We start from the raw sequence: 24,944 nt of genomic DNA, 5'->3' as shown, positions 1-24,944 counted from the left end.
ATCAGTATACTAGTTTAAATAAATTATATATTCTTTTATAACATAAAAAGATAAAAATATTCCCTAAATATATATTTATATATATAAGTAAATTTATATTTATTTATGTGATGACATTGATGCACATTACCTTAAATATATTAACGATGTCCCCACCCGAGGGTTGACACACAAAGCAGGCTGAAAAACAAACAAAACAAAAAAAGGTGCAAGATTTGTCGAAAAAAAGAAAGCCGTCCCGTCACCTTATCCCTTGTGACAGACCAACACACCGACAACCCAAACAGTTCAAAATTGGCCGTAAAAACCACGGAGAGAGCGCGTGCGGCGGGAAACGTGAAAAAACGCACCACCAGCACCAGGGATGCAACACGCACGACGCGACGAGAACGAGATTATGACATTTTCGCTGTCAAGTAAAGTTACAGCTGTGTCGTCTGCTGGGCCCGATCCCGAGCCTGTTGTTGTAATCAATTAAAGTTTTGTATTTTTGGAAATGTTCTCCACCACCACACACTCTGTGGTAAGTGTACGGATCGTTAGCCCTTTGCCTCGGCTGTTAATTGTCCTCTCTCACTCACTCTCTGCCGCTTGTTGGGAATTTGGAATCGGATGACAGCCCTACCTGTACCTAGGCAACTTCAGCAGAAAGCCGCACTACTACACGGTGAAACGCACCAAGCTGCAGGGGAGCGCGGGTGCGGCGCGCTTCTCCAAGTCCGCCGGAAGCCGGAGTCATGACTTAGTCCTCGACCTGCGGAACCTGCTCAGCCGGTCAGGATCCAGCTTGCAGGGCATGGTGGAGAAGGCAGCGCGGGCGCGGCTGAATGGCATTCTCGATCGGGATCTGGTCAACGAGGCGCTGGCAAAGGTCACCAGCATTCTTCCCGCCATGCGCGATGTCCGAGTAACGCTGGAGGAGCCCGCCACACAAATCGGCCGTGTCCAGCTACAAAATTATCAGTTCGAAGTTTCACTGACTGGAACAGCAGGTGCCCAGCCTACAGGCGCACATGTGTAGGTTATTTCGTATATTTTTCAAAATATGTGCTCACCATTTTCTTTTTGTAGCAAGGTGATTCCAACTATGTCGCCAGGTCTTCTTCGTCCACTCTTCACCCCTCAACAATTGTGAGTATGCGGAACTAATCTTTGAACTTGCTCGCTAACGATCAACCCTTTCCAGAAAGCTGTTGCGTGGCTTTAAAACGGATCGTTCTATTGAGGCGGAACAGAAGCGTAATCCCACAATGACTTCACGGTTAAAGAACGCTCTGTCTAATGCCCCTCAACGGCCGGATGGTGAGACGAATTTCCAGGCGGAGAAGCTAAGAAAGTTGCTTGCCAAGTCCGACGACAATCCAAACAGCCAAAATGCGGTGCGTCTAGAACAAAAATACCCTGAAATCTGTGATTTAATGCTTTTTTTTTAATTAGGAAAACCTTAAGATTGCTTTTGCTGAAGGTTATTTGGCAGCCGCCAATGCAGAGGACTCACCCAAATCCGGGAAAACAATGAAGTATCTAAAGGTAAGAATATTTGTTCATAATTTTGAAGACGTTCTCCCAGTCCTTTTGGATTCCGCAGTCCTGCCTTCCCAATGCTCTAAATAATACACAGTAACTATCACACAGATTTTCCAGACACTCGTTGTGATCGTTGTTTTCCTGGGCATATTTCTGAGCTTCTTTACCACCTCAAATGGATCCGTCTTCCGGTGAGCTCTCAAATTTATTAGTGTCTCTTCAGGCTTAACGTAATCCTCTTTTTTAGTAGCATTCAACTAGGCAATCAGGTGGAGGTGGACCCAGAGGAGATTAATGTCACTTTTGAGGACGTTAAGGGTTGCGACGAAGCTAAGCAGGAGCTGAAGGAGGTGGTGGAGTTCCTCAAGAACCCAGAAAAGTTCTCCAATCTGGGCGGAAAACTTCCAAAGGGTGTCCTTCTTGTCGGTCCTCCGGGAACTGGAAAAACATTGCTAGCCCGTGCAGTAGCCGGCGAGGCCAAAGTTCCTTTCTTTCATGCTGCTGGACCTGAGTTTGACGAGGTTCTCGTTGGTCAGGGCGCCAGACGGGTGCGCGATTTATTTAGTGAGTAGATCTTTAATTTTTAAGAATTCTTCAGTTTATTCGATTTTATTGTAGAGGCGGCAAAAGCCCGTGCTCCGTGTGTGATCTTCATTGACGAAATCGACTCGGTGGGCGCCAAACGAACCAATTCCGTGTTGCATCCATATGCAAACCAGACCATTAACCAGCTGCTCTCAGAAATGGATGGATTTCATCAAAACGCTGGTGTCATTGTCCTAGGGGCCACCAACCGTAGGGATGATCTGGATCAGGCTCTTCTCAGACCCGGTCGTTTCGATGTGGAGGTAATGGTCTCCACACCCGACTTTACGGGTCGGAAAGAGATTTTGTCACTGTATCTCACCAAGATACTGCATGATGAGATAGATCTGGACATGCTGGCGCGTGGAACTTCCGGTTTCACTGGGGCTGACTTGGAGAACATGATTAACCAAGCCGCTTTAAGGTATGTTAGCTGAAATTATGTAGAACTATAACCAAAATGATAAATTATAGAGCCGCCATCGACGGAGCTGAAACGGTGAGCATGAAGCATCTGGAGACGGCGAGGGACAAGGTACTTATGGGCCCCGAACGGAAGCAACGTCTTCCTGACGAGGAGGCTAACACCATTACCGCTTATCATGAAGGTGGCCACGCAATTGTGGCCTTTTACACAAAAGAATCGCATCCCCTTCATAAAGTAACTATTATGCCGCGAGGACCGTCTTTGGGTCACACCGCTTACATCCCGGAAAAGGAACGCTACCATGTCACAAAAGCGCAACTGCTGGCGATGATGGACACTATGATGGGCGGACGTGCTGCCGAGGAACTGGTTTTTGGGGCCGACAAGATTACGTCGGGCGCTAGCAGCGATCTTAAGCAAGCCACCTCGATCGCTACGCATATGGTCCGTGACTGGGGTATGTCGGATAAGGTTGGATTGCGCACTATCGAGGTTTCCAAGGGTTTGGGCACCGGGGAGACCCTCGGCCCCAACACTGTGGAAGCTGTTGATGCCGAAATCAAGCGTATCCTTAGCGATAGCTACGAGAGGGCGAAGGCCATCCTGCGGAAGCATACCAAAGAGCACAAGGCGCTGGCGGAAGCGCTGCTCAAATACGAAACACTGGATGCCGACGACATCAAGGCAATTTTGCACGACAACCAGACGTAGTTACCTTAAATTCAATGGTGTGGTTTGCAGATTGGAGACGGCCTTTCCATGGGCATTCAGCTGAACTGCTAAATACTTTTTAGTTACAATATAAACAAAACGAGAAAAAGAGCCAAGCAAGAGCGGGACGCAGACGGACAGTTAAGAAATAAAATGTTACACATATTTAGTTATGTTTTCCATTACCACGTATTATTAAATTTTAGTTTGGAGTAAATAAAAATGACGAATAAGTTGAATTTCGCGGCAACATAAAAGGTGTGACCAGGCATTGGGACAAGAAACTATTTATTTTCTAAGTTTGAGAAATTACATTTTAAAAGTATATTTTTTTATAAAATTAAGTAGATTTTAAATTAAAAACAACTCGATTAGTATTTAGGCATTGCCACGAAACGTTCACACTGAAATGCCATTCACAATACCTCGCATATCATTCTACTTGCCCTATTTGCCGAATTCCAATTCATGTTTTTTCGGTGAAGCAAATTTATAGAATAGTCAGATAAAATGTGCGACTACAAGCTATCCGAGCGGGCCTACTCTAAGCTGATATTTCACGCCGCCAAGTATCCACACCAGGCGGTAAACGGGCTGCTCCTGGCCGAGAAATCATCGAAGGGCTCACTGGTAGAGATTGTGGATGCGATTCCCCTCTTCCACCAGTGCCTCTATGTAACCCCCATGGCTGAGGTGGCCCTTATGCAGGTAATTTACAATTGCCGGACCACAAATGTGGGTCAACCTTAATCATAGGAGATGGCAATTACCACGATTCGGAGGAAAATGAACTTTACTCCCATATGGAGGGTGTTTTTTAATGCAAATTTTATACAAATTTGAGCTCATGGTTTCCACTTGTCATCTATGTCATCTATGAAAGCTTAATGCATCCCCCTCTTACAGATCGATGCTTACGCCGAACGTGAAGGCCTGGTGATTGGCGGATACTATGCCGCGTCGGAGAACTTCTACGAGAACCAGATCGACAAGACGCCGGCCACCAAGATTGCCGACAAGATTCAGGAGAACTTCAAAAACGCCTGCTTCGCGGTGGTGGACAACAAGCTGGTGACGCTGCAGCATGACCGACCCGCCATACAGGTCTACGGCTGCACTAGCGAGTCTGGCTCTGGGAGTACCCGTTGGTCAAAGGCCAAGTTCACGCTGGCACAGTCGTCCCAAACTCTCGAGGGCGTTTCGCTTCTGTTGAAGCGCGGTGCAATGCGCGACGTGGTGGATTTCGACAATCATCTGGATAATCCGGAGAACGATTGGACCAACGACTTTCTCAACCAGTCGCTAAACGACCTGCAGAAGCTCTACTAGTCGCTTGTTTGTTTTCCAACGTACGTACGTTTGTTTTAGGGTAGCAAATTCTTAAATAGCATTTGGAAGAGCATTCGGAATTTCAACCTTGCAATTTAATTTATTGTAATTACAATTGGATTTCAGTAATCTTTAGAATAATGCATATAAGTTAAATAACATTCAACTAATTAATAAATAATCAATTCTTTTATCTTGTATGCGTCAAATTTTGTCTACAGTCCGGTTATTTCAGTCTGTCCGTCCGTCCGTCCTATTTACGTAATATAATATCAGATTTGTGTCCTGTTCGGTTTCTGTCGTGAGTAAACCTAAGCGTGTTACAATTATTGTTAATAAATACAGATGAATAATATGTATATAATTTTGCTCTTGGTTTTCCTGGCTTGTAAATTTAAATATTTTACAACAATATTGTAATATCGCGATTGCTGATTATACATAGGTATACATAATACGTACTTATATGGATATATCGGAGATCGAAAGTATCGCAAAAACGTTTATTAATTTTAGTGTATTGTATATTTCCATATTATATCTGATCGAACGCATAACGAACTCTTTACACCGTACACTTAATGTACATATACTGGGGAATTACGAATTACCAATAACGGATAACGGATTATGGATTACGGATTACGGATTACGGGACTCTGGATCTCGGATCTCCAACAGGTTCTTGCCATTTCTGGACATTTTGCTCTTAGATATTTGATTTGCCATTTACTGTTTTGCTTTTTGAGTTCTGATTGTGAGTTTTCTGGATATGACGAGGAGCATAATGCGTGTGTATAATATCATTTTTTCCTGTTTTTAGTTTTGTTCTGTTGTGAATAGTTGCTTGCTTGAGTAGTTTTCACCCGGTGTCCGCTGGAGGGTATGGGCAGGTGTGGGTGTGGTCGTGGTCGTGGACTGGGGATGGGTCGAAAACGGATTCTATATATGTGGGGGGAAGGGCGCCTTTTGATTATATCCTAGCTATACAAGTGCGCCTGAACACGCAAGCAGTTATCAGTATGTACGAGTATGAGGCCTGTCCACATCATGATGTATGTTGGTTTTGGTTGGTGTGTCTGTGTTCCGGTCCACCACATGTTATGTTAGTTGATCTATAAGAATGCAATAGAGAAGTTATGGGTCAGTGAGCGATGCTATTGGGATGTCGGGTTAGCGGTTAACACCCACAAACGGAAGATGGTTTTTGTTTTCGCAATTTTGAAAGAGTCTAGGGATGTGTGTATGAGTGCAAATCGATGTTCATATCTTTGAGCTACTAAGTTATGACATTGTGGTGGTGGGATGTGTAGCTGAGGGGGGTATCTGTTGGGGATTGCATCTAGAGCTTGCCACCTCCGATATTTACCATTCCCGCGGACAGAGAGTTGATGGCATCTTCCACCGTCGGCTTGTGTCGATCGATTTTAGATGAGTTTATGGGCGAGAAGTTGTCTACGATTGCAAGCGTGAACGAATACACATATACAGATAGATATAGAAACACAAAAAGCGATTTCAAAGCAAATCTCAAGTGCCAATTACCGAGATCACCACTCGAACTGGAGTCCGTAAAACTGGGTGTGCCCTCTGTCCATGTGGGAGTGGAGCCCTCACCTGAAGCGGGCGGTGTCCAGGCCAGGCCGCCGCGGGAACCGTACTGGCTGCTCGAAGACGTGTCCACCGCCAAAAGTGTGTCCAGGTGCACCTCGGAGACGCTGTAAGTATAACTTATTCACTTTTGTGTTCTCACATTCCTTTTTTAATGACTTACCTCACAATGTCCTCCTTGTAGGAGCCACGATAGGCGGGTCCGATGTTCATCTTGCGGTCCAGATAGCTCGATTGCTGCGACTGCTGGTGCTGCTGATAATGGTGGTGGTGGTGGTGCTGATGGTGGTGGGACCGACGCCCCATCGAAGAGGTGCTGTTCTTGTTCGAGCTGTCCTCGGAGATGTCGTCAAAGGCGGGGGGCGGGGTCGAGCTGCATGATGGCGTTGTGCCTAGCGATACGATGAGATCAGAGCAGAACATGCAACGGAATGAGTGAGCTAAAGTCAACTGTAAAATATCCAAAATATATATCTAAAGTCTAGTGGTTAAAGCATAGATGTAGGAGGAGGAGGAGCTACTCTTATCCCCGTCCCGTCGATGTGCCTTCGCTTTCGGGTATCGTTGAGGGAGCTGCCTTGGGTGCCCGTCTCTTGGGACGGCGCCCTTTCTGGGGGGCCGGAGGACTCCTCGCGATCGTTTCGGTTTCAGGTGTGAGCCGCGGCAAAGGTCTTTTAGGACGGCGTGTGGCCTCCAGTTCCCGCTTGACCTCCAGAAAAGTACTGACCGACTGCAACAAGTTCTCTTCTTGGTCCTGGGGATTGTCGCAGTCTTCGCCCCCCAACGCCAGATCCACATAGTGTATGTACCGCTGGCGCTTCTGTTGGCGCTTCAGTTTCTCTTGTACCCCGCGACGCGGCGAACGTTGGCTGGGAATACTGCCCGAGGATCGAGAACGCCCAGACCTATAGCTATCCGCTCGAATAGGTGGAAAATTGCGCACTATGGACCCCACAGAGGAGCGTTCACTGCGAGCCACGAAACTATTCTGCCGCTGGAAAATGTCTACGTGGTTAAGAAGTCGAGGGGGCTGTCGCCGGAAACTGCTCTCCGACCGAGCTCTGGAATAAGTCGAGTGCAGGGATTCCCTACGTCGCAAAGAGGAGCTCCTCAGTAGAGCCACAGTGGGCTCTACTAGAGGAGCTGGAGGAGCACTAGGTGGACAATTGTCAGTGGTGTCGAACAAATCATGCAATTCCAGCCAATCCTGGACGTTGCTTGGCGATCGACGGTCGCCGAATCGCGGCATGCCCTCAATCTGGGGCACCTGGAGGGTGTGGCCTGCCACAGAAATTGGATTAGTGGTGTGCGGTTCTGTACCTGGAGTTGAACGATCCTGGCCATCTTTGCGTCGAGGTGAACCACGTGGTGGCACGGGCGGTGGCACCCGCGCCTTGAGATTGCTGGGCGCCGGTGTTCGCTGCTTAACGGGCGGTGGTGCCCTCTCATTGTGGACCGAACCTGAAGCGCCACCTGATCCTGCCCCGCTAGCTGCAGTGCTGCCTCCTCCCGCTGCTGATGGCGTTGGCTCTGTGGTGGGCGGCTTGGTTGGCTGGTGGATCTTGCCGCTGCTGTGCGAGTGCGAGGCGTGAACCGCTAATGGGGAATCGAAAATCGGATTACCAAACAGGATTAGGTATCACATGGAAGGTGGCTCCACTTACGCCTTGTGGCCGCCTCGTTTTCGCTGTCGATGGAGCGCTGAATGGCCTTGGAGAGGCTTTTTCTCTTCGACGGCGAATGCTTGAGCGCTGAAATAGTTAATTGGAATTCAAAATTAATCAAAGAGCCAGGCCCGAAGATTGGGGATCAAAAAGCATAGCACTCCGAAAGCAACTAGGCAAAGCCAAAGAGCAATACGGTTGCCAGGGTGTCGCAAGGACAACGACTAACGTGAGATTGAGAGGCATGCTTTGCGTCCATTTCGAAATCAATTGAAACCAAGAGAGGTGCACATAAAACATACATATATCTCGTTAATAAACTTATTAGGCAAGATCGGTGTAAGTGAAACACAATATAATCAAATAAAAAGAGAGAATTGATCCTTCAGTTTCATTACCTATGTAGCTGGTTACCAAGGTACGAAATTTTCTGTGATTCCCTTTGATCTCTGGGAGATCCACTATATGCGTTGGGTGGAGAAAGTGATTGTGAATGCATTCGAGACATGGTTAAAAAGAAAGCAGAGAACAGAGCGATGTTGAGAAGGCTTGATTGATTCAAATTGGCGGCTTCTACTCAGGCCAAGTGTACCATATTGCATTTTTGCTGACCACATCAATCGATATATAAACCCAAATTAGCAAGCTACTAGTGTGTCTAATGGTGTGTCTGTTGTGGTATGTTCAGTGTTGTGTGTTTCGTCTAATTAGCTACTCAAAAACGTCTGGAACCGGAACTGAGTGCTTGCATAACTCGGCCAACTGCACACAAAAATGCCTTACAGTACGAGTACTTAGCCCGACATCCACGACCGGTCCACTTACGGGAGGGTATCTTTCGGAACACGGTCTTGGCCATAAAGTTTTGGAATCTTTGAGCATAGAACGAGGGTCGGCAGACCGATACGGTTTCCTATTGGATTGTACAAAGTAATCAATTAATTTTCATTAAAAGCGTATTAACAATTTCTTATTGAAACCACGGATATTTTTAGGCTGCCACCTTTGGCTATATCCTTTTCTAAGGAGAGCTCACCCCATCGTGTATGATGCTTTTGAATGTGTGCTCCAGTTTCTTCTTCAGTCTGTAGGACTGCAGGATATCGATGATACCGATGTAGAGCAAAAGGCGTTCGCCCTTCTCACTTCTCGCTGGGATTCCGCCAGGTCTGATGGGATTTAATATTAGTTTTGTAGTCCATGTATTCCCTACAATACTTACGGCACATCCTCTTCGTCGTCGATGGGTTCGCTCTCCGCCTGGATGCTCTCCATGGCCGTGGAGTGGGCCACCAGGCGCTGGCGGTTCACGGACCTGTATGCCGCACTAGATTAGCTCTCAGTTTGAATCCGTGATTACAATAGCTACTCCATTTGGGATACTCACTTGTTCCGGCTAATGCCCGTGGCTGCATCCCGATCCTTGCCCTCGCCATCCAGTCCATCCAACGGATCGTCCACATCCACATCGGAATCCTCGGCCAGTGGCGCCCTCACAGGTTTCCGGTGCTCGCTCTGCTTCTCCTTCAGAGCCACGTCCAGATTGTGGACGCCCAGAAGCAGGGAGTAGTCCATGATCTTAAAGGACTCCAGCACCGTGCAATCCCGTTGAATGGTCTTGATCAGCGCCGAATAGGTCTCCGCCTCCAGGAAGATGCCGTTTGGATGCTGCTCCATAAAGTCCAGGTCCTTGTAAGTGGGGGACTTTTTGGCCCGCTCAGCCTTGTTCGCCTTTCGCTTGAAGGTGGAGCCTTTCAGGTCGTATTTCAGATGCATCTTCACGGACGATGGCAGCAGGTTGTTCATGACCACCAGACGAATGTTTTTGGCGTTGCTCGTTTGCAGGCAGTACAAGCCGAAGAATTTTGGCAATAGCGTGCGCGGATTTTGATTTAGATTCATATAGTAACTGGAAAAGAGGACATACAGGATATATTTCTTAAAGAAAAGCGCGAGCACCTACCCAGGCAGTAGTTTCTGTAAGAATTCACCCTCCTTGTGTTGCACCGTCTTGATGATGAACTCGTCGTCGTCCGTCAGGTAGAAAATCGAGCCGGAAGCACCAGGATTGGACAGTTCCCTCAACGGGGACGTGCACATGGACATCTAAAAAACGGGGTTGTATTAATTAACTTGTATTAGTTAGTTTAGGTTATTAACTAACCATAAAATCATCTGGCTGGATGCCAAAAAGATCCCGAAAGTAGCGAAAAGCGATGGGCGCATAGATCTTGTATCTAAACTCGCTGTAGTGGTGGGCAGGTGTAAGGCTAGATCCCTCTGGCGGAAAGGTAATACTCTCGATCTCCCAGAAATCCATCATAAGCAGGTCGCGCTTGGGCTTCGAGGCCAGGCTGCCGACCTAGAAAGAGATATTGAGGAGCGATTTTAAGTAAGTTAAACTCATAGTTTGAATATAATATTGTGGGTTTTATCCAAAATAAAACTTAAATATAGTAATTATTCTCACTGTATGCTGAATGCCCAGTTGAATGGAGCCCATGATCTGAGACGTCTGTATCTTTTTGTACGTAATCTCGCCTCCTTCGCCGACGCGTCTGTGACCAATTTTTCGCTCCTTGTCCGCTTTGTTGGCTGCACGATTCGGACGGTTGCCCAGCTGGAATAGACCGAGAAGTACAATTGACCCTATTGGTTTCGATTAAATTGGCCTCGAGGGCACCGACAGATGTACTTACGTCGGGGGATGCGTTGCCCACATGGTCGCCGGTGGAGGCTAAATTAAAAAAACAAAAGTGGAGAGAGTTATTATTAGCTGTCATGTTTAATTCAACGCCCTATGACGCATTCCTGGTCAATCACCGCGACTTGAACTTGGACAAGCCCTCCAGAGCTCCTCACTCCTCACTCCCTAGTGGCAGGGCCATTTCACGCGAGTAACTTTCTTTTGTTATCATCCAAAAATATAAATATGAACCGATGGAAAGTTGGTCGCTTGTCAGAAGCGGGGGAGGACTTGGGGAGTGGGGCTCCCGAGGGGGGTGCGTTTAGCTGGCTCTTCTTCTTCGACAGGCCTTTCCAGGGACAGGGGGCACACACTTCCATTTGCCAATCATTGATTTTTTTTTCAAACGCTCTAACGGAGGAAAACGAGGCGAATAGTTACCATTGCTGGGATCCGCTGGCTTGGCCTGGGACGTGGAGGAGCTGTCCATGTCGATGGTATTGATGGTGTCGCCATCGCCGGAGGCCATTGTGGTGCTCCGTGACTTCAGCGCTCTCAGCCTACCCCGTGCTTATCGTCTGTCTTTTTTTGTCTCTGGGAGGCTTCACTAGGACATCCTGTCTGGCTGGGATTGGGCTCTAATGTCTGGATGCGTGGATCAGTGCGGATTATCCAATCGCGTGGGTCGGATTTTGGGGGCGGCAGGAACCTTGGCTCGTCTCTGTCGCTCTGGCGTCAACGTTTTTGCAATCTACGACGATGTTGATGGCTCCTCTGCCACTGCTGTCATTTTCACTGCATACTCATAGGCGCACGGGAAGCCCTGGAAGTGGAAGCTCTCCCCTGGAAGTGCGCAGGAACACGAGCGCAGGGCTGCAAGCCCACAACATTACGGCAGTTCAGGGTTGTATTCCGATTCGGAACATCCTCGATTTAAAGCTTTGCCGCCAAAATTATCTTTTGATAGAAAAGGATATACGTCTTACAAAGGATCTTATAAATCGGTTCACCCTTTTTAGTAAAATACTTATATGTTTTTAAAAAGCAATTCCAATTTTATTTCATATTATTCAATTGAAATGTGTACTCCAATAAAGAGTGCCCGAAATTGTACAATTAAAATGTAATTTTATTAGCAAAGGACGAAAAACGACTAAAGCGATTAGTTTAATGCACTTTTTCATGTTTTTTGTCTATTTTTTATTAGCGTTAGACTTCTACTTCGTGTATATATATCATATGTATATGTATATATATATATATTTGTTTATATAGTAAATATATGTCTGAATACAATATTATTCTGTTTCGGTATATTAGTAGTTTTGTGTTCCTGGGCAAGCTTGCTCGACCCTTTGTGGTGTTTGTTTTAGTTTTTTTGGTATTACGTATTTTACGCTCCTTTCCCTTACTACTAAAGTACTAAAGGCATTTATAAAATAAGCGCTTTAAAAATATCGCAAAAAAATTACGTTTATCCGTTAAAAACTCTATTTTAAAATGAAGGACTCTAGTAGAAAAGTAAAAACAATTGTGATCTATATAGTAGGATTCTAGCGAACTAACTGCTTAGAGCTAAGGATGCGATGGACATGACTACGGCTACCGTTGTCCACTTGTGTTGTATGGTCGAGGCCTTATCTGTGGGATAAATGGATCTGATTAGGAGGAGCTAAAATCATATAACTATTGCGGACCCTCTGATTGAAATATAATATTTTAATTTTTGTTATCCTATTTATTTATTTTCGTATATTTAGGTAATAATATTAATTTTTGTATATTTCTGCTAAAGTTATAGTTTCCCGGGATCAATATTCCCTCACCCCGTTTACCTGAACTTACCATAGAATATAGTCTCCCGGCGCTTAGTGTAGTTGGTGCCAACCAGGATAAATGCACAGGTGATCGGGGTGGGGGATTCGATCTGATCTCTAGGAATACGGGAGCGCACGGTCATGCTGTAGAGGCCACTGGGGTCCTGGTCCAAATGCGTCAATACGGAGTCCAGTATGTGCGTGTTGAACCTGGCGGCAGAATTAATTCATGGGTTATTCAATTTCACTCGACGTCGGGGCTCCACGGAGCACTCAACTTACATGACCGACACCAGAGGCTGGGGGAAGACGTGCTGGACCGCACACATGATGTCCACGTCCGCACGCGAGCTGCCCATCCTAGCCTCCAGCATGAAATCCGATTCAGGAACTGCCCGTTTGAAAAAAGGTTGGTGGCATCGTTGGAGTTGGAAAAAGGAAGGAGCCGAAAAAAAATCCGTGAGAATTAATCAAGTGTCAAACTAAACAATGAAGCAAAACAGCAACAAAATGATAAAACGAAAAAACACCAAAAAATAAAGAAAGAAATAGTGTTCCCCCAAAGAAAGGAATAAAACAAGACAAACAAGCCATGGTTCCGGTAACCGCAGGGACTGCCACCTGACACGCATGCAAATATGAGGGGGGAATCGCACGTGCCAGCCGGGCTCTACCCTTTGGCCTCTCACACGGGGAGAAAAACGTCAACGCATACCGCTGACTTTGTAATTTGAATTCCTGCCTCAGTGTACTTGGCGAAATAAGACAGAAGTAACCAGAAACCATGGACAAAGCTTACAATCACAGTAGTTACTTGTTTACCCAAAAAGGATAGTAATTATTTGTCCTAAATTAAGTTTACTTTGAATAACTTCAGTCTGCACTTTCATAATTTATGGCTGGAGCAATTTTTCTTGGCCATCATGAAGATAATTCATGGCAAAACTTTGAAAATAGAAAGGAACTCGCAAAAATAGGTAACTCGTATAAACTGGCACACTGCCAAGATGACTTTAAAAAAGAGGTCCTTCAGTATGTATGTTTACCACACATAGCTCGTTGCTCCTTGCCAGCTATTAGTTCCTTCCTGGCTGGCTTTTCTAATTGAAATTCCCATACGCAGACATTTTCGGTGATGTTTGTTTTAAGTACATAAAACATAATTTCCATCTTTCTGTGTACCCAAACACCTAAGCAAACACAAAATGGGCACCCGACCCGAAGTCAAGGTGTCGTAGTGCAGTTGGGAATTTTCGGGCGGGAGCTGGGGGAGGAGCCGGAGTACAGGACCCACCACCACTGGTCGCACCAAAGGCGAACGGCAAAGGAAAAAGCACATCCTACATCTTACACTTCCTTCGTGACACCCACCGATTATTTGCAAGCGGGCACTCCGCTTATCCGTGGACTCGAAGGTCTGCACCGCGCACGTGTACTCCCCAGTCATGTTCCAGTCGGGATTCTTTATCGATATAACACCGGGCCCACTGCCCTCCATGGTGAATATTTTGGTGTCTATCTTTGACTTCATGAAGCCCTATAATGGAAAGAATGCGAAGAAAGACAATGACGACCGCGGCATTGGCATTATATGTTAATTATTTAACCCCGTTCGACCCCCGACCTGACTCACCATGGCGAAACCCTTGACCGAGGGTATCCACTGGTAGATGGAGTGGTTGTTGAACAACCACTTGAGGACGAATCCCTGCTCCTCGGCATCGATCTCGACCTCGCAGTCAAGGACCAAAGGTGCAGGCTCCTGATTACGCTGCAGCGTATAGGTTCGCGGCACCCGCAGATTGGTGATGCGCACCGACTGGGTCACTGGATATGTTTAAAGATTATGTACAGATCCAGAGGGATTTTAGAGATTCTAAGAGTCCCACCTGTGAGCAATGCCAGCCAGGCCACAAAAGTCGCACTGCGTCCTCTCCAGCCCGCCATGGTAACTGCCAGCGAGATGGTCCTTTTGTTTTTTGACTTTCCCGCTCTGTTCTAGAGGCTTGGTTTTCGTCCTTGCCAAGCACTGTTGTATATACTTATCGCTTATCCTTATTTACGTAGACATGGGGGCATTTAGTCACGCTCATTATCACAGAAGTCAGTTGGGATTTGGGGGGATGACTAGTGCTTTTCTCGGTCCACCGATGAGCTTAGCACCTGTGCGGACGACTGGCGGGAGGACATCTCGCGTTCAACTCGCAACTATGGCCATTCCGTTTAACGGCCTGGGCCATTCAAAGTTTTTCCACAATAACACAGCACTATTTGGACTAAAAGGAAATTGGACTCGTTCTTTGGTATGTGCGGGTGCCAGGACTCGGTCCGTGGGGCCGAATTATGCCAAGCGGAGTGGAGTTTGCCGCTCGGCTGCTGCTGCTGCTGCTAATGCTGATGATTCTGCTCCTGGCAGATACCAATAGCTAGTGTTGGCACTGTTACGGTTACGCTTCCAGACGAAGCTTTTAATGTTTTAACACTGGAAGGCCCAGCGGCGTTCATTGAGAGCTGGAGTCGTAATGGGAGCTTTTTTGTAAGCGACACCACACGTCTCCTTTTGTCCTTTGAGCCAAAAAACAGCTGGCAGGTCAAAAGTGCGCATGCGCCCTCACAAAATCACGGTTAAATCAGGGTTGCCATATCTGGGAGATATGTGTTTTGGAGGGAGATTCAAAAAGGTTCGGACTCAGAATTCATTTAACATAAAAGTCTATCCGAAGATACCCCCAATAAGTAACGATATATCTTCTATCATTATATAGTTTATTAAATTTTCAATAACATCAGCAAAATTCTTAGACTAAGTTATAGTTAATAGTGTTCCTCTTTATCGGATGTTTTACATTTACACACACACACGCACACTTACACATGAATAGTACTTGTATGTAAGATATAGGTCCTGAACCCAGGATCCAGCATCCAGAATCTAGAATCCCGGATCCAGATCGCCAGAATTCACTTTAAAAGTATACTATAAATGTGCAATGCATCGGGTTTACATAGATCCTATATGTATATGTCTATATGCGCCGATATACTCGTGGACTGGGCAACTATAGCCGTGGCTGCTTAGCTTTGGTCGCATTTTAAAACTCGTGTGCTGGCTGGCCTCCTAATTCCTACAGATACTGATACGTACGTCTACTGATCACTACTGGCTGCTGGGGACTGGATGGGGATCGGTTTGATTTGATGCGGGAAGTTAAAACGTGCTTAGATCGAAACTGAAATCACCATTTAATTGGACTGTACACTCGCCGAGAGGTTCGGCGATCCCCTCTAGTCGCTGGCCTCCTCCTGGCCACCGCCCTGGTGCAAGTGGTGGCCAATCAGGGTCTCGATGCGGAAGTCCTTGGCGCTGGTCTGTTTACTGGTCCTCAGGCCCAGGGGTTCGCTGTCGAAGCGGGTTCTTGGGCTGGGTGGTATTCGTGACGGAGAGCTGTTGGAGGCCTCGGCATGCTCAAAGATTAGGGCGTCCGGCGGCGCGTCCAGACGATTTGTGCAGGCGCTGTCCACCGAGTCCGAAATGTGGGAGTCCTCCTGCTCGTTGCCACTCTCCACGTCGATCTTGTCCTCGCAGGAGTCCTCATCCGCGTCGGCTTCGGCGTCCACTTCCGCTTCCGTGTCCGGATCGTCGTTGTACGCATTGAGATCCATGTATCCACCGCCGGGAACTGCATCCCTGTAGTTCGGATGGCCGGGAATACCGCCCGCAGCACTGGCCATTGTTGCCACATCGAAGGGGTAGGGGCTTTTGTACTTGGCGGCTCTGCTGCCCTCAGATCCAGCCCCTGCTCCGCCGCCCGATCCGCTGCTATGTGGCAGTGTATCCAGGACATCCCGCCCGCCTCGATTGATGAACGGCAGGCGATCAAACTTGTCTCCCGACTGGTTTCCTCCGTAAAACGAGGCCTCCGCGTTGGCGAAGAAGTTGAACTTTTTGTCGGCCCGGAGAGCAGAATCGAATATATCCGACGGGTTGTGAACCACATCGAAGTCTCGGCTCCCGTTGAAATTTGGAACATTGAAGTGAACCGGAACCAGCGGCACTGGTTTACGGATCCAAAATGGCGACAGAGTTCCAAACACCGCCGGAAACGAAAATCTCTGCATGGTGGGAGCGCGTTTGTATCGTTTCCGCCGCCGCAGGAAGCTGCCATTATCGAACATATCTTCCGCCAGCGGATCCAAGGTCCAGAAGTTGCCCTTGCCAGGATTGCCCGGCTCGCGGGGCACCTTGATGAAGCAGTCGTTGAGGCTCAGATTGTGTCGGATGGAGTTTTGCCAGGCGGGGAATTTATCCTTGTAGTACGGGAAGCTGAAAGGGTGAAAGGATATTATTTAATTATTAAACAAAAGTATGGATAAATAGCTTGGAAATAGGAAACTGAAAGAAAAGAAAGAGCGGAAGCCATCGCTACTCCAATAAGTATGCAACAAATTTTGTCCTCTTTAAAATGAATCATTTCTTATATGCGTAGCGTATAATAGTGTCATAATAAAAACAAATAAAAATTTTTGAACTTCACCTACCGTGACATTATAAAATCACAAATCCCGCTAAGCGTAAGTTTCTTGTGCGGAGACTGCAGAATGGCCATGGTGATAAGGGCGATGTAGGAGTACGGCGGTTTCACCAGCGGACCACCGCTAGATCCCGATCCGTCTCCGCCGCCGGATCCACTCCCGCCACTGCCCAGAGCCGACGGCTCGATGTCGCTGTCGTCACAGGCCATAGACATGGCGTCTGCGGCGGCTCGCGAGGATCCATTTCCACCCGAGGATCCTCGGTGGCTCTTGTGCAGCGGCGGAGAGAGTGACACGCTGTCGTGGAGAGTGTGCATGGGATCTGTGCTGGTGTGCATCTTGTGGAGATTCTTGGTTAGGCTTAATTTAAATTTTAAAGAGGACGCAACACTTTATTTTATGAGATTTTTTTTTTGTGCTTTGACTATTTTGCTCAGGAACTGTGTTCTCTTTGTTTTCTGTTAGGCGCCGCACTAGCTTCACTTGGCATTTGAATTTTTGACTTTGGCACCGTTATTGTTTAACCGTTGTAATGGCCGCTTCCGTTTCCGATTCGCTTCCGATTCCGATTAAGAATAACTGTACACGCGGGCCAGCAGCGGAAATGGGCAGAAGTTTCGAAGCGCGTCCGTGTGAGGCGGAATCCGCTGGCCAAATGTTAACTGAATCGCAACGAAAACGAAAATCTTCTCGCCCAAAATGTTTTTCTACATAACTCAAACATTTATTTATGAAAAACCGCTGCCATTGCCGCTGCCGCCGACGTTTCCCTGAGCTTTTGTGTTGCCGCTGCTATGTTTTCGTATCTCGAATAACTGTGATTCTACTGCCGACGTCGACGACAGCTGCGACAGAGGCAGCGGCAGCATCCCTGCGGAGCATGCGACAGAGCACAGCAGGACCTCTCGCTCTCGTCTGGGGGATGGGATGACATGAACCAATCTATGGCGCTCTCCCATTCGCCATCTCGCTTTCGCACTTGCTTGACGACCAAGGATGTGCGTTTCTGTGTGTGTGTGTGTGTCACGTAATAACATAAAATGGTGGAGTGCTGCCTGTAAATGTGATATTTGTGTTTTCCTCTCCAAGCGGCGGCAAATTGGCAGAAGCCAAAATTCAAGGATGGTCGGGAGGTGGATGCAGGATGGCTGGGTGGCACGGGGGAGGCAGGCAGGGTCCTTCCAAGCAGGAGGGAGCGGGAGGATAAACATTTTGCGCAAATTTAGATACCTTTTGCAGCTTTGACGTCGTGGCTCTTAATAATGTTTCATTATGTCAGCCACATGGAGGCAGGCATTCGTCTCTCTTTCGGCCCTCCTCCCGGGCTTCCTACGTCCCTCGCCACTGGTTCCTGGTCCCTGGCCTTCCCTCCTGCCGTTCAAATGTTAGCATTTTTATGTGCGAATGTTTTTCTAACCGTATGTCGACGTTTCTCCGGGTTTCTCTCGGCTTCGCATTCTCATTCTCGTCCCTCCCAGGCTCCCCCGTAGTATATTTTTTTTTTTTTGGTAGTTGTCGGAGAATGGGAATTGTATGCGCCATTTTTGCCAACATCCTCTAAGCACAATGGAAGGCTATGGGAGGAGAGCGGGCGATGGGGCACGAAGGAGAAGATGTAGTTTTGTATACTGTTGTGTACATGTGTTTGTTGCATTTGTATCCAAGTGAGTTTTGTATTATTTCTCTTTTTCATTTTCGCTGTTTTTGTTCTCCAGTTGTTAGACATTATTGTTGTAGTTGTAATAGTAGCAGTAGCTATAGTGTGTGGGGGTGTTGTGGAGCCTTCCCTTTTTAAATTAAACATTCAGTAGTCACTTTTATTTGTTGTACTTTGTTCAAATTAGTTTTCCAGTTTTGCGGAAGTTACATACACACACACACACATACAGAGAGAGCAATAGACGTTCGCACACAATAATGGCCGCCATCTTTCTATTCAGGACAATATTGATATCGCCTCCTCCTCTTGGCATCGTTTTCATTATTCTATTTTAGCTTTGCCATCCCCAATCCCCCATCCCCCATCATCCAACCCCAATCCACCCTTCTCTGTTACACTTACGAATCAATGATTTTTTGGCCAGATTTTGAGGGGCGTGGCATTCCGATTCCGTTATGTATCCTTAGCCCCATGTAGTTGTATTGGTATTAGGACGGTTTTAGAAAGGGGCTCTTTTTTGCAGGATATATTGGCATTTGTCCGTTGAGCAATTTAGTTGCGGAAAATTTATTGCGGTGGGCACTTCCCTTTGTCTTCTTTATGAGCAAACAAAGGATTTTCATGCTTCTGGATCAAAGCTGTTAAGGCCAGGATACGTAATCAAGTTTCTTGATTTTGGATATTTCATTTACTAAATCAGATTTAAGAAAAAGGGGAATAAAATACAGGGTTTATGACATAGAGCTTAAGAAATATTTCCATGATAAAGTTCTAACATTAAACTTAGATAGATAGCATGGAGATTCCCCATTTTATCTCTCTTATATACACACATTGATTATATTTAATACATCAGTCACTTCCAAGAAGGATTATCTCCTACCTCTTATCCCTGTGCCCCGTTCATATCATCCCACTTAATCCCCACAACATTTCCCTATCGTTTTTCCAAAATATTTGCTCAGCCAATCCACTTTTCATTACTTATCCTTAGGCCGGATAGTTTCCATGGCAATTAAAGGCATCCCTTTCGCCCTCCATACGCCAATCCGTGGCCACATCCGTATCCGTATCCTTGTCCCCTGACAGTCTACGGTTAATCATCGCTTTAGCACAGCAGGAGGCTCGGGCAAAGGACGAAGAACTCGGTACTTTGATGGCCAGTTGAGCGTGAGGATGCGATGCATTGAAGCTTTCGCAGGGGAACAATTAACTTATGGCCAAACAATAACGCCCAGGAATGCACGCTGGCAGGAACCAGCCACCAGGAGGACATCCTGCTCAGCTATACATACAGATATATATATATATTTCTTCGTCCTGCGAGCAAACTGCAGCAACAGCGGCATGATCCAGCAATAATCCCTCTTTTGTCAGCAAATTTATTGCACACAAACAAACGACCAAAGGATATGCCAAGCGGATGAAACGGAGCGGCATAAAGTGGAAGGGAGATGCACTGGCTAAGGATTGAAACCGGGATTGGGATTGGGGATTGGGATTCGGGGATTGGGCTTTGGCTTGGATGAGCGCAGACTTTTGACAATACAAATTTTTATTGCGAAATCGGCAAAAGGCAAATAAAAGATTTGACACTTGAATTGCTTTGACTGCAAGGACCCGGCAAGGACAATCGCTTCTTTTGGCCCGAACAAAGGCAACTGTTGCCAGCCCCAAAAAACGACTTATAGCCTCCTTGGATATGCACTTGAAGAAATTGTTCGTTTTCAACTTGGAGCTATACGAAATGGGAGTATTATTGGAATATATATCACAGTGTATTCTTAAACAGAACCCCCAGAGATTCCACTAATTTACACTCGACTTGCGGCATCCTTTTGCATCCTGCAAGGAGCCAGCTGGAGGCACCTGCTAGATCGCAAAGGCAAACACTCGAGGACCATGAGATGTTTTATCCAAAGGGATGACGGTTCTAATAGCTTCACTTCTTATGTCATTATTAAATCTTTCAAGTATCTGCAGGAATCGGCTCAAAGGAGATACACATACAGGCACTTGAATACTTGAGTGACGCTCAATTTGATGGACAAGGATGTCGGGAATCAGCGAGCTGGCAGGCGAACAGGCGCAGAGGCGAACCACCCCGCCGGGACAATGGGAAAAATCACAGCAGGCAGCACACAAATTGCACAACTCCGGCCGCAGAAGGAAATTCGTCCGGCGATCAGGATATTCCAGGACCTGCCAACAAGTGGCAAGCAAAACAATGGATTCGATTTAAGCAACCTTCCTTCCATCCCCCCGACTCTGTCCTGCAGTTTTCAGAACGAGCTGGAATATTTCACGCTCGATTTATCCCTGGGAGTACCTTGTTGAAGGACAAGGGTGTATGGTTTCTCCAGGACGTATAAGAGGATATAGAAGCCACTTTCCTTTTACAAAAAGCACTGGGTGAACTGCAGTCGATACACTGATTTAGGGGCTTCCAAGGGCTAAGGACTGAACAAAACAGCAAGTGCCACACACCCATGTTTCGTGGCTCATTTCATTCAGTTTTGTTCATTTGATGTGGATGCGAATGATGAGGACTGCTGTGGTGGTGGTGGTAGTGGTAGTGGTGGTGCCTTGCTAAGCCTCTTGTTTGGCGGCAATAAAAATCGAGAGCCGTGTGCCTAAGCCTCCTCAGGACACAGGATGTCAATTTCTCAATTCATAAATAAAACGCAAAGCCCTTTCAATGTGTCAGCACAAGTGTGGAAATTACAGTTCGAAAAGGGGAGGGTCCTGGCTGGCATTGGTTGGAGAGTGTGTTATTGTTGTTTATTTGCCGCTGAAACTGCCAGGACCACCTTAAACCACAGCCAAAGGATTTCGCCGAGTCTCTCATCACATCCCACCCCGTGCATATATTTTTTTTCCTCCTTTTTTTTTTTTGAATTGCTCTGCATCCTGGACTGTGTGGGTACTTGGATCGCATTAAGTTGATTTATTATGCAGCACAGAATTCAATTAAGTGGGATGATTGTCACTTGTCCGTATGCCACGAAAGCCAAACGCCCAGGATTGGTTTCCCGCTTTTGGCTTTTGCTCTCTTAACGGTTGGGGCGTGGCGGCAATTTGCACAGTTGGTAATAACTATCCTGGATGTGCTTCCTGATCCCCAGATTCCGGATCCCTGAAAATTTTCATTTTGGTCACGCACAAGCCGTGAACGATAATCGTTTATTTGTTTTGGTTTCAAGGATTATGAAGTCAAAGGGGGTTGGGATTTCCAGCAATTTGTTTGGAATTATTGAGGCTCATAAAATTAAATGGGCATAGATTGGACAACTGGTAACTAAGAGTTAGAGAAGAGTTTTTGGAATAAAAAACTAGACTTTATCTGAAAATCAATCTTCATTAGTTCCTCGTCCGTTAGCATGACAACAATCCACAAAAGACACAACACCTCTCAGCCGAGTGGTTCTCCAGGACGAAAACAAGTTTAAATCAAACCGAAAAGAATCAAACTTTGAAAAGTCTGGCATGGCAATGGGAGTGGGAGTGGGAGTGACAGTGGGAGGATGCAGGAAACGCCTAATAAGTTGTCATCGGGCACGTGTGCCACGTGGAGGGGTGTCCTGGAATTGTCGAGGGGGTGTCGGGTAATTTACACTTCCCACACCAGGACACCCCCTGTTCTGCTTGCGGAATTTCATTAAATAATCGTTAGTGTAAATCAATTTGTTAGATCAAAGCCATGTGGGCGACATGGCGACAAATGAAAGGAAAATAGACGGCCCTGGCCCGGATTTGTTTGGGCCAGGCTATGCCGGCCATGGATATTACCAATTTGTGCTGCAAATAAAATGCGAACAATAAATATTTGCTTGTACTGATGAGGATATCACAAATAGGATAGCACGTGTCCGAAGGACCGCGAAGTGCGAACACGTGCGGGAGGCTATCAGTGTTCAAAATCAACAATATTGAAAATATTTTAGATCGGAGATGGTGTTGGGTTAAGGACTTTCTTAAACAAGGAACAAGGACTTTCAAACTACAAAGAAAAAAACTTAAAAGAACAATTAGTTTATTTTACTAAGAAAATTGAAAACTATTTATAGACACTTCTGCTTTGTATTCTCCAGTCACTTTCCATATGGATCTGACAAATCTTTATTCCCATAATCGCATTAAGCCCGTCAGCCGGATGGGCACTAAATCAAAATCGTCAGAGGACTACCCACTCAATCCAACCACCCATTTGATTGTCATTGTCCTTCAGAGACGGAGTACAAGCGTTTGAAATTTAATTTAACGCATTTACATGCAGCTTAAGATCTCCGGCCCGGCCCGGCCTCGGCCTCGGGCCATGGTAAACAAATCAAATGTATTTAGAGGAGTGAACCGAGCCAAACTCAAACAAAGGGATGCGAATGCGAACATTTCGAGACCTCTCCTCCCAGCGAGGATACCCTGCGCACACTCAAGGATCACTGCTGGGGAGGGTGGCTCTACCGCCTACCCTCCTGCCCACCGCATCCCTTTCGTTTCCCTGCGAGTTGAAAAACTCAATATTTGAATAACTTACTACCGTGTGGAGAGCAAACTTTGAGTCTCGGAAGACGGGTAGCAAAAGGACAATTATTTGCTTACGCGTTGTCATTCAAATTGAGTTTTAATGTCCGGGCGGTGCGCGTAATCCAGAAAATCCCGTTCCCGGCCGCTTTGATGCAAGTGAATTGTATCCTGGCGGCCATGTGGGCACCATTATTTGCTCTATCACGTTCACGTATTAAAAGTTATGAGGACATTACTCGAGTATGTAAGGTCGTCGTAGTAAACACAAATATCTATAATCCCATACTTCGTCCTGGGGGCATTCCGTGCGTCATTCCATCCTCCCGAGTTCTCCGTCTCCCCAGGCGGGAAGTTCGAACTTCAAACTTGCGGAGCGGAGGCCGTACACATGTACGGACGTAATTGTTTGTAGATGTCCTTAAATGTCGTGAGAATATTCAGTTGGTTTTCCACTCGGCTCGGATGGTCGCTTTTGTTTTGTGTATCTTAACGGGAGAGCAGAAGCCTGTTGCATTTCTTTATATCGATGATGAGTTCATCAATGAGTTTCGAGGTTCATCATATTTCTATATACATATGTTGAGATGATAGGTGCTCTTTAGGGCTTAAATTCTGCCATCTATATGTTAGATTCTAAATACTGTTACTTTCCTTTATGTCCTTATTTTTAAACTCTATATAACTAATTTAATTCAAAAAAGATTGTATAATATTTTCTGAATAAATTCCCATTTGAAGAGACTAGTATTCCAACAAAAAAATAGATAAGGGAGTCCTTGTAGCCCTTGTGATTCTCTGACTTCCTGAATCCCCATCCTCTACCTACTCAAACAATTTCCATATTATTCCAAAATCTGAATCGTTGTCTGAAGTGTTTTGGCGTAGAAAACTGTAATTTTTATTCATTTCCAGGACGCCCTGTGAAGTGCCTGCTAAACGATTATTAGCAATTTGATATAACTGCATGTAAGTACAACACGAGAACAAGTCAACAACGGATTCACCCACACACACAGGCCCAGAGAGGCAGCCACAGGAGCAGGAGCAGGAGCAGGAGCACACCCACACACCTACACGCACGTGTGGCCACTTACATAAGAGGCAGTGTATGTGTGCGACAGCAAACAGTAGAAAATCACTTCAGTTAACTAAATCCTCGCAACAACCATGCGCCGACAGCGACGCAGCAGCGCAGCTGCCCAGCCTCAGAGGGTGGCGGTGTGAAAGAGAGAAAGCCAGCAGCCGCCGTTCAGGAGCAGCCATTGCTGAGGGCGTGGCTTCGCCGAGAGAGCCAATCAGAAGTCCAGCTCTGCCAGCAGGCAGCGTCAGCGTCAACGGCTGCAGAACGCGAGTCCTGCGGTAGGGGAAGGTGGGGCAGCCTGGAGGGGGCCGAGGGAGCCGTTAAGCTCATTGCCATATTTTCGCTCTGCTCTCTTTTGAATTTACTTTACTAACAAAACATGACTGTTGGGAGGCAAAAAGGAAATTGTTTTATCAAATGGGTTTCCTTACGCTTTTTTATTATGAAATTAATTTCCAACATCGTTTCGCCGTCCTGCCCCCTCCCACTCCCGGTCCACGCCGCGGAGGCCATTTTCCAGTTTCAGTCTCTCTCCCCTCCCCGCCCACTCGATTTTCCTTTTCCTTTGAGCATGTGTTTACTCTAGTTTCCTTTGGAGCTGCCTTAGTTATTTCTCCTTTCCTCGTCGTTTCATTTCGTTTCATTTTGTTCGAGCATTTAATAGAAATGTTTGCATAGCCCTCTTCCCTCCTACCGCCCTCATTGCTCTCCCCCTTCATTGCACTCCACCCCTGGGGGTGTCATTAAAATGCAAATCTTTATTATGAATTTAAGGCTGAGCGACAAATT

General features: G+C 46.5%; 5 protein-coding genes across 21 annotated transcripts; 2 read left to right on the top strand and 3 right to left on the bottom strand.

The window, feature by feature from the left end:
* The first annotated feature begins 172 nt into the window (after positions 1-172).
* On the top strand, positions 173-3,489 carry LOC6494185 (ATP-dependent zinc metalloprotease YME1L). Of its 4 annotated transcripts, none has more exons than XM_014907179.1 (9): positions 173-523; positions 620-1,017; positions 1,072-1,131; positions 1,187-1,379; positions 1,438-1,530; positions 1,645-1,718; positions 1,778-2,091; positions 2,146-2,536; positions 2,587-3,489. In XM_014907179.1, exons 1-9 carry the CDS (start codon positions 497-499, stop codon positions 3,248-3,250), a joined length of 2,214 nt encoding a protein of 737 aa, XP_014762665.1. In that variant the 5' UTR covers positions 173-496; the 3' UTR covers positions 3,251-3,489. The 4 variants fall into 4 exon arrangements, with proteins under 4 accessions (XP_014762665.1, XP_014762664.1, XP_001960807.1 ...); XM_014907178.1 differs by having other exon boundaries at positions 1,775-2,091; XM_001960771.2 differs by having other exon boundaries at positions 1,636-1,718.
* Positions 3,490-3,638: 149 nt separating this feature from the next.
* Positions 3,639-4,943, top strand: LOC6494186 (ER membrane protein complex subunit 8/9 homolog). The gene is made up of 2 exons (XM_001960770.4): positions 3,639-3,958; positions 4,157-4,943. Exons 1-2 carry the CDS (start codon positions 3,761-3,763, stop codon positions 4,577-4,579), a joined length of 621 nt encoding a protein of 206 aa, XP_001960806.1. The 5' UTR covers positions 3,639-3,760; the 3' UTR covers positions 4,580-4,943.
* On the bottom strand, positions 4,660-11,383 carry LOC6496390 (phosphatidylinositol 4-phosphate 5-kinase type-1 alpha). Of its 14 annotated transcripts, XM_044715658.1 has the most exons (17): positions 10,982-11,381; positions 10,554-10,591; positions 10,325-10,474; positions 10,019-10,216; positions 9,818-9,960; positions 9,242-9,763; positions 9,077-9,181; positions 8,891-9,023; positions 8,680-8,767; positions 8,253-8,315; positions 8,084-8,101; positions 7,855-7,941; positions 7,511-7,786; positions 6,354-6,582; positions 6,125-6,297; positions 5,949-6,034; positions 4,660-5,694 (listed from the first exon to the last, which is right to left on the bottom strand). In XM_044715658.1, the coding sequence occupies exons 1-17, from the start codon at positions 11,067-11,069 to the stop codon at positions 5,686-5,688; spliced, it is 2,406 nt and encodes an 801-aa protein (XP_044571593.1). In that variant the 5' UTR covers positions 11,070-11,381; the 3' UTR covers positions 4,660-5,685. The 14 variants fall into 14 exon arrangements, with proteins under 14 accessions (XP_044571593.1, XP_014763789.1, XP_014763798.1 ...); XM_014908303.3 differs by having other exon boundaries at positions 5,949-6,297; positions 10,982-11,382; XM_014908312.3 differs by having other exon boundaries at positions 4,660-6,034.
* Positions 11,384-11,581: 198 nt separating this feature from the next.
* LOC6496389 lies at positions 11,582-14,871 on the bottom strand. Its single transcript, XM_001960768.4, has 6 exons — positions 14,247-14,871; positions 13,991-14,184; positions 13,729-13,894; positions 12,640-12,748; positions 12,386-12,567; positions 11,582-12,181 (listed from the first exon to the last, which is right to left on the bottom strand). Exons 1-6 carry the CDS (start codon positions 14,302-14,304, stop codon positions 12,102-12,104), a joined length of 789 nt encoding a protein of 262 aa, XP_001960804.1. The 5' UTR covers positions 14,305-14,871; the 3' UTR covers positions 11,582-12,101.
* A 262-nt stretch (positions 14,872-15,133) lies between these two features.
* On the bottom strand, positions 15,134-17,704 carry LOC6496388 (fork head domain-containing protein FD3). The gene is made up of 2 exons (XM_001960767.4): positions 16,897-17,704; positions 15,134-16,681 (listed from the first exon to the last, which is right to left on the bottom strand). Exons 1-2 carry the CDS (start codon positions 17,226-17,228, stop codon positions 15,643-15,645), a joined length of 1,371 nt encoding a protein of 456 aa, XP_001960803.1. The 5' UTR covers positions 17,229-17,704; the 3' UTR covers positions 15,134-15,642.
* Positions 17,705-24,944: the final 7,240 nt, after the last annotated feature.

This window comes from Drosophila ananassae, chromosome 3L (genome assembly GCF_017639315.1).
Source record: "Drosophila ananassae strain 14024-0371.13 chromosome 3L, ASM1763931v2, whole genome shotgun sequence".
Classification (NCBI taxonomy): Eukaryota; Metazoa; Arthropoda; class Insecta; order Diptera; family Drosophilidae; genus Drosophila; species Drosophila ananassae.
The sequence above is the reverse complement of the archived record's forward strand: the minus strand, read 5'-3'. Positions and strand labels throughout refer to the sequence as shown.